The sequence below is a fragment of the Corythoichthys intestinalis genome, chromosome 10 (assembly GCF_030265065.1).
Source record: "Corythoichthys intestinalis isolate RoL2023-P3 chromosome 10, ASM3026506v1, whole genome shotgun sequence".
Taxonomy (NCBI): Eukaryota; Metazoa; Chordata; class Actinopteri; order Syngnathiformes; family Syngnathidae; genus Corythoichthys; species Corythoichthys intestinalis.
Window position 1 is genome coordinate 8,676,702 of NC_080404.1, and position 16,258 is coordinate 8,692,959.

A 16,258-nucleotide genomic window follows, 5' to 3' on the forward strand; every position below is an offset into this window, starting at 1 on the left:
GGTCCACACAACCTGCCTGCCTGCCCGCGTCCCTGACAACTGCACTCTATTGTTGTCTGTCACTGGAGTTTTATTTTATTATCAATCCCATCCAACAAAATGACGGTTGAAAAATGATTTATTTTTCATTAAAAAAAATAAAACATAACATTGGTATGAAATTTTGTTGTTTAATTTTGCTATATTAGAAATGTGGTCTTTTTATATGTTTAAAATACTGTATAAAAACACAACAAATATTTACTATCGTATCGTTTTCACTCTATCGAACCGTATCGTTGTCACACTGTATCGAATCGTATCGAATCGCTCGGCCTAAAAAATGTATCGTTTTTTAATCGAATCGTAACCTGTGTATGTGATACATATCGAATCGGCTTCATGCCAGAGATTCCCAACCCTAATATATATATAAATATATATTTAAAAAGTCATTTTATTATACAGTATGTCTTACCTTTATTATTATTGTGCACAATGTCTAACCTTCAAATAGAAATAACATGGTGAGACGATTTTATAAAATTTGATTTATTGATGAAAGGTGTAATAAAATAAAAAATAACAGCAAACTATGGTAAAGCGTGGCATTGTCTGCAGTTAAAAAAAAAAAAAAAAAGACAAACACTGTGTGCGTTATACATTCATGAAATTGATTCCAATGTTTAAAAAGCGTCAAAACAAAAGTGATGTATATACAGTTTACATTAGATGTGGACATTGTTGAAGAAATGTGGGAATTGAAAGATTATGTAGCAGCATCCTCTCAAGATTTTTGTTGAGCCAGTCAATACAAACGAGGCGTCACATCAGAAGAGCGGACAAAACCTCCTTTTGAATGCCAACTGTTCATTCAGCTTGTGAAGGAGCATCAGAAAGTTCCGATTAGGGTAAATGGCCCTTTTTTGCACGAGGTGCCTAAGAGCATCTTGGAGCGAGAGATGTTGACGCATCATCAAGTAGGCCAGGGCCAGGGTTGCTGAGCGGCTCACACCCATAATGCAATGCACCAGAACCTTTCCTGAAAAAGTCACAGGAGTAAAGATGTCAACGGCAAAGACAACAACAGACGGAAGGTTAGATGTGCTCACCTTGGTCATACTTCAGGCCTCTATGGATGAAGTCTGACGCTAGTTTGAAGTACTGGCTGAGGTCAAAGTGGTCCGAGTCTTCTGCTGGTACTCCGCAGTAAACACAAACGTTGCCATAGAAGTGTTGGTCCCCGATGCTTCCCTGCTTGGAGTGAGCTGCGTTCAGAATGTGAGTGATGCCAAGCTTGGATAAACTTTTTTTATTCTGTGCTATGGCTCTAGAAGAACACATACAAAAGACACAACTCACTACTCATATTTATATATGGCGGAAAACACAGATAAGGCTGAAAAAGCAGTTTCCGCTCTTGCACACCTAAACTGCTGTATTTTAAGCCAAAAGAACTGTTGTGTTTGATAGAATAATACTGTTTGTCTATACGTATGCTGACATAACAGATTCATGGCGCATTAGGTCCCCGAACTATTTTTAATGTGTCTGTTTTACCCTGGAAACTCACGTTTACAGACGTAATCGTATGTAATCGTATTTATTATCCGAAATATCTGTAATTTTTAGCTTTGAATCATTAATTGATGTCTAATATTTAGTTTAAAAAAAGACTTTAATTAACAACAATTATTCACTCGCATATTTTAAACTTTTAAACAAATTACGTCACAATGAAAAAATTAGCGTCTAAATAAGTCACGGCTATTTAATTCATAACTATCGCATAATTGTATTTTTTTCATTACTGTCGCATTTTCCCCAATGTTTTAGATGATAAGTAATCGATCCAAACATTAAAAAAAAAAAAAAGTTTAAAAGGGTAAATAAATGAAAATCTCGATCACTCCTCGATGTCTGTGATTTCTGCATCGCGACCCTTGTTATATTACCATGTTTCACCCATAAAATATCCCGAAAATCCGGCTGTGGCCATTCACTGCTGTGTCTTGACACTCGGTGATACATGCTGTAGCATGGAGTTTTTGGATCGAAAAGAGGTATGTAAGTGATAATATCTCTTTAAAATCATGGCGTCTTTAATTACGCTCTCGCCTCCAGTTAGGGTTTTGCTGTTTAAATTTTATTATTATTATTTTTTAATGCCCTCCTGTTCAATGGAGATTTTAAGCTTTCCAATGATGTACCACACATGCATATAGGACAATTTTGAAATTTGACCAAATTGTGGGTCTGAGCCAATGAATTTTCTGGTCCTATTTGAATATTGACTCAGATCTCGGTATGTATATATATATGTATATATATATATATATATATATATATATATATATATATATATATATTATAGATAGATAGATAGATAGATAGATAGATAGTCATGTGAAAAAATTGGGACACCCCATTAAATATTCAGTTCGTTATTAAGAAATGTTCACATATCAATGTCTGATCTTTTTTTCATTTTTTTCTGGAAAAAAAAAATTGTAGGTAAACAACAAAAAACAAAATTGTTTTACTCATTAAACCTAATTCATCAACAAAAATGCATATTCTAACTGAGAAAAAACTTAGGACACCCTACCACCTAATAGCTAGTGTTATCCCCGTTTGACTGAAATAACTTAAGTGAGATGCTTTTTTTGTAGCCATCTATCAGTCTTTGACATCGGTCTCAAGAAAGTTTGCCCCACTCCTGAACGCAGAATACTTTCAACAGTGACTGACTGTTGAAGTGAGAGAAAACAGCATGGTGTAAACCGGAAATACATCTTGCTGACGATAGCACCAGCATATTAGTAACTAGTTTAGATGTTCAATGTATTTCTAGTTGTTGTTTGTGTATGTGTTTCTTTTCCTTCTTCTCTTGTATTTCTTTTCTTCTGTCCCCCCATAATCCCTTCCTGTTCGCTGCTTTGTCATAATAAAAAGGTAGTTTGAATGATCACAATGGGAGTATGTCAGACTCTCAATGTGAAACATTAAAACTGTTCAGAATCCGGGCACTTAGACTTCCATTCTCTGTGTCAAACAGCTGAACAGGACAGGTTTTAAAAAAAAAAAAAAAAAAAAAAAAAAGAAAACAGCATGGTGGGATCAAAGGAGCTGTCTGAGGCCTTCAGAAAGAAGATTGTAGACGCTTATGAGTCTGGTAGGGGATTTGAAAAGATCTCAAAAGAGTATAAAATCCGCCATTCCACTGTCTGGAAAATAGTCTACAAGTGGAAGACATTCAAAACAACTGCCAACATGCTCAGGTCTTCCCATCCAAGCAAGTTCACCCCGAGAGCAGACCGCAAGATGCTAAAAGAAGTCTCTAAAAACTCTAAAATGTCATCACGGGACCTACAGCAGGCTCTTGCTACTGTTGATCTGAAGGCCCATGCGTCTCCAATCAGAAAGAGAGACTTCACAAATTTAACATTCATGGGAGATGTGCAAGGAGGAAACCTTTGCTCTCCAAGAAGAACATGAAGGCCAGACTGAAGTTTGCCAGAGTGAATGTAGACAAAGTCCAGGACTTCTGGAATAATGTTCTTTGGACAGATGAATCAAAAATTGAATTATTTGGACACCAGAACAGAGGACATGTAAACCCAATACAGCATTCCAGGAAAAGAACCTCATACCAACAGTGAAGCATTGAGGTGGAAGTGTCATGGTTTGGGGATGCTTTGCTTAAGCAGGACCTGGCCAGCTCACCATCATAGAAACTATTATGAATTCTATCGTGCTTAAGGAACATGTGAGACCGTCTATGAAAAAATTAAAGCTGAGGCGAAACTGAATCCTGCAACATGAAAATGACCCAAAACATACCAGTAAATCCACCAAGGACTGGCTGAAAAGAAATGGAGAGTCCTGGAACGGCCGTGTCGAAGCCCAGATCTTATTATTATTATTATCCTATTGAGATGCTATGGGGTGACTTGAAACTGGCTGTACATGCAAGAATCCCCTCAAACATCTCACAGATGAAAGTATTTTGCGTTGAGGAGTGAGGCAAACATTCTTCAGACCGATGTCAAAGCCTGGTAGATGGCTACAAAAAGTATCTCACTGAAGTTATTTCAGCCAAAGGCGGTAACACTAGCTATTAGGTGGTAGGGTGTCCTAACTTTTTCCTCAGTTAGAATATGCATTTTTGTTGATATATTTGGTTTAATGAGTAAAACAGTGTTAATTTTTGTCGTTTACCTACAATTAAATCACCTTCTTTTCCAGTGATAAAGAAAATCAAGATCAGACATTGATATGTGAACATTTCTTAATAAAGAACTGAATATGAATGGAGTGTCCTAATTTTTTCACATGATGGATGTATATTAAGGCTGCAACAACTAATCGATAAAATCGATTAATAAATTCTTTGCCAACGAATGTGATCATCGATTTTGCCGGCAGCTATGAGCAGTCCCGTTTGGGTCTTTCTTTGTATGTACTGTGAGGCTGGCTTGCGCGTGTGTGATTAGAGCAAGTGAGAGGGAATTCACTGCTAGTCTGCACTCAGGTTGGGTAGCTGAATTTAAAAAATTGTTTAATTTATCGTCCGATTAATCAATAAGAAAAATAACCCTTAGTTGCGGGAGAAAATACTTTTACTTTTTACTAGTAAATTTTAAAGCAAGTACTTTTGTACTTTTAGTTCAATATTTTTTTTTTTCGCATGCGGCTCTTTGAACCCTCTGATATGACTCAGTATTATATTGAATACAGTACATATGTAAAATTGTGCTGATGCAATCATTTCCCCTAGCATAGATCATTCCCACCAGTAGTTTTTAAATGAAAAATGGCTTACACTCCATTTGCAGATGAACTTCAAGCTATTATCATCAGAAATTAGGTCTGTTAGTTTGTGTCTGAGCGCTTACAAACCAAATTATCTTCTGTCACGCACCTCCTGATAAGTTGATGAGACTACAACCAGTGTTCCTCTCTTCACTGCTAATGAAAGAGTGGTGCCCAGGGCTAATTTTAACGAACAACATGCTCTCAATCGACCAAATCAATTATTCAGCATTGTATAATGAGTGATTTCAGCTCCACTGTTTTAACATTGTGCACAGTTTAAACAATAGCAAAACAAATGAGAAACAAAAACGACTGTTTAGATTGTTTTCAGGTAAAAATTGAAATTCCATAACTGTTTAAAATCAAGCAGTTCTTTGAGATTAACTGGAAAAGAAAAGATTATTTTACATTGTGTTGAGACATTTTAACTCATTGACTGCCATTGACGGCGCTGGACATCCAATTGTTTTGGACTAGGAGAGGCTGGCAGCGCTTCCAGTCCTCCCAGTCCAAATAAATTGGCTGTCTCGTGACGTCAACAGCACTGAAAAATGGACGTTGGATGCAAGGGCTTATATTTGGTCTAAACATTGGTAGAGATGATATAACAGCACAACCTGCATATACACTTTTTGCTGGGGACAGGAGAAGAGGATAAGACCAAACAAATTGGATGAACGGGGGTCAGGGCTACATTTCTCAAAAAGATGACCCGAATTAATTAATAGGCTAAATGATCAATTCAAAATAAATCTGTATTGTCTTTCATGTGTATTGGTTCAGGTGATACACTGTTCGATTCAAACTAGGGCTGTCAAACGATTAAAATTTTTAATCGAGTTAATTACAGCTTAAAAATTAATTAATCGTAATTAATCGCAATTAATCGCAATTCAAACCATCTATAAAATATGCCATATTTTTCTGTAAATTATATATATATTCTGTAAAATAATTTGTTGGAATGGAAAGATAAGACACAAGATGGATATATACATTCAACATACGGAACATAAGGACTGTAGTGGGCATTTCACTCTACTGTCATTTAAATCTGTCTATGCTGTCCTCACTCCGAAGCGTCTACTTTTTCCAAAGCTAGACAGCTAGTGAACGACGCCTTAATAATCAGACTTCTTCCTTTTTCATCTGATTTATTAATAAAATGGCCTCAAACCACTGTCCTCTTTGGACCGTAGTGAAACTACAAAAAAAAAAGTACACAAGCATTGCATTAGCAACAACGTTAGCTTAGCACGCTATACAGGGTCACTAAACATAAACAAAAAGCGTCTCATACAAAAAAATATAACATTTCGCTTACTAACATAATATGTACATTCTTTACAACAACCATGCTTACGAACAAATCTTGTCCAAGGATCATATGAGACGTCGTGCAGCCATATTGAACTGGCAAGAAAGCAATAAACTATGTCGCAAAGCGACCACAAGAGTTCGCTGTTAGACAGCACAAAAAACCTTGCTGTAACCAAAAGGCAGAATACTGTCTGAGCGGGACATGTGCGTTAATTGCGTCAAATATTTTAACGTGATTAATTTAAAAAATTAATTACCGCGCGTTAACGCGATAATTTTGACAGCCCTAATTCAAACCTTTGTGTTCAAAAACTACTGAAAAAAAAAGATTTTGAAAACTTGAACAATAAATGTCAAAATTTTTTAACAACTTTAAATTGAATATTTAAACATACATTAACATTCACAGTTAATAAAAACTCGTTAATAATCTCTTAACTATCCAGGAATGCAAAAGAAAAAAAAAAAAATTTATCCTAAGACCACTCAACACTGTCTAATTAAATAAAGTAAATATGATTTTAAAAAAAAAAAAAAAAAAAAAAACTCTTAGTCAGGGTGTAACAAACTAAATGAAAATGGAGCCTTCCTTCATAAAACATAACTGCTTTTGTCCACAAGCACTGAAACCTTGAGAATTTTTTTTTTTTTTTTTACCTCTATTATGATTAGCGTATGATTATCTGAAAAAAAAAATGTCTGCATAGGCTGCAAATGAAAATATTTTTAAATAAATAATGTAAATGGTAATGGTAAATGGTGTTATACTTATATAGCGCTTTTCCACCTAAGGCGCTCAAAGCGCTTTACACTATCTCGCCATCCACCTACTGGTGACGCAGCACCAGGAGTAACGTGGGGTTCAGTAGAAAGTAAATACATTTTAAATAAATGCATCAGATAATCAAAAGTGTGTTTGAGGGGAAAAAATGAACCAGCAAATTCAGCAAGTGAAAAGGGGTAAATTTCACGTGCGCTCAACGTGCGCTCATGTGCTAGACTATATTGCCTGATATTGATTGCATCAGGCTTCCATCACAAAGTCTGTTCTGTCATGTGCCACCATATTGCATCACACTCATGCATCGCAAAGGTTTCCGTCATAAGGACAGTTTGCTCTTTAATGTGTCACAAAGAACAACTTAGAACAGTATATAAGGCACAAAAACATAGCATTCCGTGTCAGGTCATCAGCGATTCTGCATACGTTCGCATGCCTACTAGCCTTTACCTCTTGACCTGATTGTTTTTTTGCCTGTCAACATCAATACATTCCTGTGTCTGCGATATGCAACTGGTTCCTCTGTCTCGTACATAACAGTAAATGTATGTCTGAACCAGGGGTCGCGTTAACCGAATATTTTCCGTCGTTGACCGGTTTTTTAAAACGGTGACAGAAACGGTGTCATTTTGACAGGTTGCAAGTCACACCCCAGACCACAGGGTGGCGAGTGAGCATATTAATTAGCTATTGTCTCTCTTGATTCATGACGTTGTTGGCCTTACTCAGAAAAATGTCAAGGCAACTGAGTGTCCGAAGTTTCTTCAAAAAAATTTCTTCTTGAGACATTTGATTATGCACAAGCGGGCGTCAAGTCCATTCGCACAAGGAGGAAGGTGTGAGACTGCGTTCAGGCCACAGCAGGTGAACTGTTAATTTCATTGTTCCATATGTAGCCTACCTACTGGGGCCACAGTCAGCTGTTTTTGTCACTGCGGAGAAAAAGTTACATATTCATCTGCTTGATGTGTGATGGCACGGTGTGGATTCTCTGTTAAGCTTGTTCGGACAGAATATTAATTAAAAATGAATGAAAACTAAATACTATTGAATATGTCATTATTATCATTTTAAAAATTTAAGTGACGGGTAAAAATAGATTATGACCGGATTTTTATGACCCTGTCAGTCAAAATGACAGACAACGAAAAAGTCTAGCGATACCTCTGGTTTGAACATCATGAAAAGAATTCACTTAATAATGGTAGGGTCAACAATCTAAATGACCTATATAACTGACCCATTGTATAATGCAAATAAGGTTGCTTAAAATTTGATGGGGACAATTTGAGCATCCTGAAAAGTTAGGTATTACGTTCCAACCGTACCTATGCAAACTTACGCTCTGGGTTGGACGTCTATCCTTGTCTATGACAGTCAATTAGTTAAGTACGGTTTCATATATGAGTTCATGTTTCAGAATGGTAATGATCATCATGTCAGGCCCCGGGCTGGGCAAGTGTGTGGGTGAGTCTGTCATCCAATTACAGGCCCAGCACCTGACTGGTGGCGCGACAGCAGCTGTCAGCAATCACCATCACCAGCCTACATAAACCAGCCATAGTTCCACCACGTCGCTGGATTGTCTTTTTCAGTACACTGTTAGTGCCTCCTTTGAATAGTTCTGAGTGACGCCTCACGTCCTTTGTTACCTTCGCCCAGGCTCTCTACATCAAAGAACCCCACGGCTCTGGATTAAATAAACGTTTTTACTTCCTAATCACGCCTTCTCACGAGCCTGCTTTAGGGTTCTCTGCTCATGATCATAACATATTTTACTTTTGTTTTGGTATGGCTGATATTGACTATCTGCTTTGTTTTTTAATCTGTTTCTAGTAATTTTACATTACATTACATTTTTAAAAAAAATTAGAATAGAATAGAAGTCTTTATTTGAGGTCGACCGATATGGGATTTTTAAATGGCAATGCCGATATCAAATTTTTTTTGCAGATTGCCGATATCCAAAGCTGATTTTGTGAGCCGATATTTGAGGCTGATATACATTTTTTTCCCCCAAAGCACGTAGATTATTAAAGGTATTTAAAAAAAAAAAAAAAAAAAGCTTCAAATTTACAATGATGACCTGAGACTTAAACAATTAATTCAGTCTAGTGCTACCCAACCAACGAACGCAGCCCTTCTTTTTATTATTATCCACACTCAGCCAGGACAGGACAGGACATATTATTTTCAAATAGTTAAACCCACCGGGATGTCACGAGGAGATGTAAACAAGTGAGAGTTTAAGAGGATGCTTGCCATGCTAATGCTATTGCTAACGCAAATGCTACGCTAACGATACGAGTCATATTTAGAGTGTAAGAATCACTCAGTAAAAAGGCAAGGCAACAATACATATCCTCTCATGCAAGATAAAGAAAAATTTTTACAAAATCTTTTACAAAATAGCCAAGCCCTGAAGCTTCCTGTAGCAGCCTGTCTTACAAGCTTCTGCAGGGGTCCTACCGTCAGTCAACGGTGGCCACAATTGCCCGCACAGATGCCTTCTCAAAATCGTTTTTTATCGGCCTATTTTTTTGTTTGTTTGTTTATCGGACGATGGCCGATGTTGGAGGAAATTCCATATATCGGCCCAATATATTGGCCGGCTGATACATGAATCTACCTCATGTCTTTGTTGTCATTGTTTTCAACGAAATGAACATCCTGAAACAGCGAAATGTGAAGTGGCACTCCAGTATAAACATATAAAAAGGATTTAGAAGAAAAAAAAAAAAATTAAAAAAAAAAAGTATTTTAGAATAAATAAGAAAATATTCACGCTGGGGCTTATAAGTGATTGATTATTAGGGTGACCGAATGTCCTCTTTTGCCCGGACATGTCTACTTTTTACATCCTGTCCGGGGTGTCCGGTGGGGTTTTATACATTCATGAAAATGTCAGGTTTTTTTTTTTTTTTTTGACTGATGATTTGCACAGAGTACTACGGTACTGTGCTGCCTGTGACGTGTTGCCAAAGAGCCTGCCCAGTTGTTAAGATTTGTGTTTATCACATATATAATCAAATGCTCATGTACCTAAAAGTGTAATTAAATCGAAAATACCTTTATTCTACTTTGGATACAGATTTGCGCATGCGTGCACAGTCACAGATTGGCTTTATCATGGCGTCAACTGTCAATTCTCATTCACAAACAAACCTTCGTGACTTGTGATGACAGGAGCTCATTGGCTATCGGTATCTACTAGAGATGTCCCGATCCGATATTTGGATCGGATCGGACGCCGATATGGGCAAAAAAATGTGCAGCGGTATCGGATCGGCCGACACGGAATAATTCCGATCCAGACTTCCGATCCAGTTTTTTCAAAAGTCCGGTCCGGGTTTTCCAGCGCACCGATTTACATAATCCATTCCAGTTTTTGCTTCGGTTTCTCTAAAATCCGGTCCGCATTTTAGGGCACACCTTCAACACACTACATTACCATCTCCCAATTTACCGAGAGACATTCTCGGTAAAAATGTCAGCTGTGTGGGATCATTTCACCTTAAAGGACCAGAAAGACGAGGCAGAGTGCAACATATGCCACAATAAAGTCAAGCGTGGTGGTAAAGCTGTAAGAAGTTTTAATACAACCAACCTAATCAAGCATTTAGCAAAATACCACCACAAACAATATGAGGAGTATGTTAAGAAAACAGAAGACAAAAAGAAAGGTCCTACGCAACTAAAACTGGCAGAAACTTTTGCGATGCGTGACAAACTGGCACTCGACAGTCCCAAAGTCCAGGGAATAACAAGAGTCATTGCCGAAGAATTCATTCTGGATGACGAGCCATTATCTCTCGTGAGTAAAGACGCACCATCCAACACTTAGAACCACGGTACAACGTGCCCAGCCGTCATTACATCCTTGAGCGATTCGGCCTTGGAAGATTCGAGAACAATTCACAAACATCCAAATTCCGATTATTGATATATGTCAAGTAAAGCGGAACTAATACACAACGCGGTCTTCGGGACGCAATGAGAAACGGACCGCATTGCGTCCCGAGAGTAAACCTCATGCCTGTCATCGACCCGGGTAATGCCAATGCTCGACTCACGGCTTTAGCTCAACTCATGCCGCTGGATAAAAAACACAAGGATACCTGACTGCTGCTGACAGCCGCTACAAACTACGTCAACATCGTTTTACTGTAGATAACAAATATCATATGTATATAGAACTATATGCAAGATGACAGACTCGACGGCGTTAGCAACATTGAAGTATGAAAAACTACATGCGTTAGTAAACAGCCGCCCCCGGCATGGAGGGTCTTAAGGATAGGGGATACCCAGGACTTGAACTGTATCTATTCATTTTTGTTGCTTCTTTCTTTAAAGCCCTTTGAGACATTGTTGTTGTGATTTAGGGCTATACAAATAAAATTGAATTGAATTGAATTGAATTGAATTGAATTGAATTAAAGCAGGAGACTTCCCTACCTTCCAAGCAAACCTAATTAACTTTTTATCTAAAATACTCCTAAATCGGCAAAATCTTGACTTGAATCTGTCTTCAAAACAGTTTTAAAACTTTAACATGTCAAAAGTAGACAGAAGGGAAATTACGGAATAACGGGAGCAATTTTAACAACTTTAACAGTTGATTTGCAAAATTAAATGAATTGAATGTAGTTTAAAGCTGCTGATACAGAATGGGAACCAGGGGTCGCGTTAACCGAATATTTTCCGTCGTTGACCGTTTTTTTAAAACGATGACGGAAAAAACTGAAGCCCGTCTGTCATTTTGACCGGTTGAAATTCACACCCCAGACCACAGGGTGGCGAGTGAGCATATTAATTAGCTATTGTCTCTTTTGATGCATCTCGCTATCCGGGTGCTGAGTGCTGACAGCGCATTGAAGAGTTAATGACAGGAGGCTTTGGAGCGCGTCTGGGTCACAGACCGGTGCAGCTGAACCACTGGTCCAGAAGGAGCGCATGCTGCGGGATTTCCTTCCGCTGAAGCGGGTGCTTGCGGGTTCAGGAAACCCCTCGTTCAGAGAGTCTTGTCGACTTTTGTCAGGTCACTTGGAGAAATGTTCCCTGATTTCAAAACTTTGAAGTGGCGCTTGTAATCCCAGTCTCCAGTGTGGCCGCAGAGCGCGGATTCAGCCTCCAGAACAACATCAAAACGGCCATGAGAAGTCGTCTGTCCGAGGCAAAAGTCCAAAACCTCATGACAATAGCCTCTGCAGCAATCCCACTTGAGACATTTCATTATGCACAAGCGGGCACGCAATGTCGTACCGCACGCATGCTATTTTTAGACCGTGACGTCGCATCGTAAACTGGAAGTAAAGCCGAAGTGGGACATTATAGACCCGCCTTCGCATAGGAACAAAGTAATTTGTGCCACTTTTCTGGGGGTAATCTTTCAAAAACGAACATGCCGATCATGCATTGCTTTTTTGGAACTTGTAGAAGCGACTCTAGACATTACGACACATGAAGGATGTTTTCTTCATACGTTTCCGGAAACCAAAAACTTCAAAAAATGTGAAGACCGAATCAACTTGCGCGGACTTTAACACCAGCTCGGTGAATCCATTCACATTGCATAAACATATGCAGTAAACATTTTGTTGGGTTGTCATGGTCTTTCAGAGGACAAAGAGGGAAGTCATTTTTCTTATTTTTTTTAGCGTACTGCTTCTGTCTGACAATGAATGACCTGAAAAGAATTACAATGGTATCTGACTGCCACTGTTACCGTTTCTGTATATATATATAAAAAAACAACTTTAGTAAGGGTGAAGTGCAAATAAATTATAGAATTAAGATTTGTTATCAATGAAAAAAATTATAAGTGTTCGTTGGCTGTCACTGAGTGGCAGTTGCGATCGCTACACAAAGCTAACTAAATTACCCCAAAGAACGGTAAGAGACATAGGACAACCAGACGATGTATAAGAGAAACTAAATTCTATTGAATATGTCATTATTATCATTTTAAAAATTTAAGTGACTGGTAAAAATTAGATTATGACCGGATTTTTATGACCCTGTCAGTCAAAATGACAGACAACGAAAAAGTCTAGCGCAACCTCTGATGGGGACTTGAGTATTTTTTTTTTACTGTTTTAAAATGTTAACTTGATACTGAAATAGTTGTTTATTTAAACCTGAGAGGCTTTTTATACAATTATTGTAACTAATGCACGAAACATTAAAAGCATCTAATAGCTTGGGTGGTTTGTGGGATCTTCCACTGAGGTTGTTTGTGTGTTTTGCTGTTTTAAGACAGTTTACAATATTATTTGCACGTTTTACTGACTATGCCATTTCTGTTTGTTATTTATAATGTTTTGTGTTTGTCACTGAATAAACAGGTCAGTTTCTTGTTACCAACCGTTGTGTGTTATTCAAACTCACCTAATTCAGCTGGCTAGTTGTTATCAAGAGTACTAAAACCCTTTTCAACATGAGTCTGACAACTAAGTGAGGAGGCTAAATAACTTTAAACTTTAACACATGCTCAGATAGGCCGGTATCGGTATCGGCCAGTATCGGTATCGGATCGGAAGTGCAAAACAATATCGGTATCGGATCGGAAGTGCAAAAACCTGAATCAGGACATCCCTAGTATCTACACTTGCTAAACTTACCTTTCGCAAACTGTTGTCTTCTGTCGGCGCTTTGTACTAGTGTGATCTGTAAAATCCTGTTTGGTGTCGCATCGTTACGCTGCCGATGATTGTAAACTTTTATAGCAATGTTTGATTTTTGCCTCTGCTACTGGTACTAGCTGTCAGTGAGGTAAGTTGCGCTAGGCATTATGGGATATGTAGTTTTGAACTGCTGCGTTTGGAAACATCTGAATTGTTTGTAAGTTTATTTCGGTTATTGTTTGTGTGCAATCTAGAACCCTGAATGAGAATAATAATTGAGTGGGAATAACAATTTGTCAACTACAATTGTAGTGATAGTCTTGAAGCTACGGTTTAATTTACATTATTTCTGTGGAAAGAGAAATTAGTTTTTTGTTAAAGATGGATTCTCTACAGAAGAGGTATTATTTAGAACATTGTTTTAGATTATTTATTTGTACAGTAAGAATTGAAAAGACAGCTATTATTTTGTTCAAGGATTGACCAGTACACAAGAGGCATTAAAAAAAAAAAAATCACTGTTTAATTCCAGTGCTTTTTTTTGTTTTGTTTTTTTGTAAGGCATCTTTGAGTGAACTTCAAGTAAAATTTAATAATCTTGAGGCCGGGCCCAGTGTCCTCTTTTTTGGAAATCAGAAAATGGTCACCCTAGTGATTACAGCTGGCTAAGACTGAAATATGTGCAACCAGAGAAGTGCGGTCCTAAGTGAGCAGCGACCTTTGTGCAAGAATAAGAATAAAATATGAATTAAAATTTAGAAAATAAAATAGAAAAGTGGACTGTATTAATATTTTGTTCAAATGAGTTTCAGTCATTGTTTGAATGACTCCAAAAATCTGAGAAGCCCTCACTCACATGTTTCCTATGTAGAGGTTTGGCCAGACTTCATCCACTGCATTGAGCTCCAGTGTGCAGGAATCCAGAATCAGCTCCAGTTGTTTAATGAGCGCCAGGTCCTGTTGCTGCTTGCACCCTGACATGATTTTCTCACAGTCATAAGGACAACAAAAACGGGAATGTGTTCATGTGTGTGTGTGGGGGGGGGGGGGGGTGAGAGCGAGCAAGAGAGAGAGTGTAATGTGTCTAGTCACTGCTAAAGGCTGTGCACCGTTCACTGAAGGATGCCAGCAGCTGCTTGTCTAGATGTCGCTGACATCCAAAATTAGCTCCCTGCTCTCTCTTTGGCTCTGTGTCGCTATTTGACATTGCACGGTTGCCAAAATTTGAAAAGATGGCGACGCTGAGGTCACTCAAGCAGTGCTAAGCTAGGGCATCATTCTATAACGGGAATTACAATGATATCATGACAGAGGGTTGTCCAAACTGCAAGTTGAGGCCTAACATGGGGAATGGGTAAATCTGTATTTGTCAAGAACGGCAAGCCGTTGATGTGAATCCCAAAAACAGACCAGGAGATCAGGTAAAGCTAATGTTTGTGTTTAATAAGTACAACAAAGGGAGCACGCCAAAAATGCGGGTTTAACAAACTGAGAGAGCACGCCAATAAACGCGAGTGTAATAATAAATTACAACAAAGGGAGCACGCGAAAAATGCGGATATAACAAACTGAGAGAGCACACAAATAAACGCGAGTATAATAATAAAGTACAACAAAGGGAGCATGCGAAATATGCATGAATATAACAGAGTACAAGAATCAAACTACAAAGCCCAAAAGAGCACTAAAGTAAAGATGACCAAACCAAAATACGACCGTAGAACGTCGGGAAACTCGAAGGCTGACGATGAACACACAGGCGGTAAGCAAGGCAAGTAGCAAGCAATAGTCCGACACTTGCAGATGGTGACAGGTTTCCTTAAATACTGAGCTTTCCTAATCAAGCACAGGTGTGTCGCATTACCCCGCCAATCTGGCTCGATCAGGTGCTGCATAAAGAAAAAAGAGCTGAGAACACACACAAATATGACAGAACCCCCCCCTCAACGGACGCCCCCTGGCGGACCACCTGGTTTCGAGGGATGAAGGGAGTGGAAATCCCGCAGCAGCGACGGATCGAGGATCCAGGAGCGGGGGACCCATTGGCGTTCCTCTGGGCCATAACCTTCCCAGTCGACCAGGTACTGCACCCCTCTACCCCGCCTCCTAGAATCAAGAATGGTACGCACCGTATACACCGGCCCACCGTCGACCACGCGAGGAGCAGGAGGAGGCACTGGCGGAGGGTTCAAGGGGCAGGTGGAGACCGGTTTGAGCAGGGACACATGGAAAACTGGGTGGACCCTCATGGAGCTAGGAAGCTTCAGCCTGACAGAGACCGGATTGACCACAGCATCCACAGCAAACGGACCAACGTATCTAGGGCTCAGCTTCCTAGAAGTCCCAGCAAGGTGCAAATCCCTCGACGACAGCCAGACCATCTCGCGTGGACGATAGACCGGAGCAGGCCTTCTGTGGCGGTCAGCTATTTGGCGGTTGCGTGCTGCCGTGCGGACCAGTGCAGCCCTTGTGTTCCTCCAGACTTTATGGGCCCTCCTCAGGTGGATCTGGACAGACGGCACAACTACTTCTGCTTCCTGCGACGGGAACAATGGAGGTTGGAATCCGTATGCGGTCATGAATGGTGACCTCCCGGTGGCTGAGCAAACGAGGGTGTTGTGGGCATACTCCACCCACGGGAGGTGTGCTGACCAGGAGGCTGGATGCAGTTGACAAACACAGCGGAGGGCGGCCTCTAGCTCCTGATTGACCCGTTCTGTCTGTCCATTCGATT

General features: G+C 39.3%; 1 protein-coding gene across 3 annotated transcripts in view; it reads right to left on the reverse strand.

Moving 5' to 3' along the window:
• LOC130922881 (dual specificity phosphatase 29-like) overlaps positions 1 to 14,508 on the reverse strand; it is a 112,515-nt gene extending 98,007 nt beyond the window's left edge. The window contains exons 1-3 of one of the 3 annotated variants that reach the window (XM_057848116.1): positions 14,381 to 14,505; positions 1,092 to 1,309; positions 560 to 1,021 (exon numbers count right to left, since the gene is read on the reverse strand). In XM_057848116.1, coding sequence (XP_057704099.1) covers positions 810 to 1,021; positions 1,092 to 1,309; positions 14,381 to 14,505 — 555 coding nt within the window. In that variant the 3' untranslated portion in view covers positions 560 to 809. Of the gene's footprint in view, positions 1 to 559; positions 1,022 to 1,091; positions 1,310 to 14,380 lie in introns of those variants that run through there. The other 2 variants (XM_057848115.1, XM_057848113.1) reach the window with 2 other exon arrangements.
• Between the last annotated feature and the right edge of the window lie 1,750 nt (positions 14,509 to 16,258).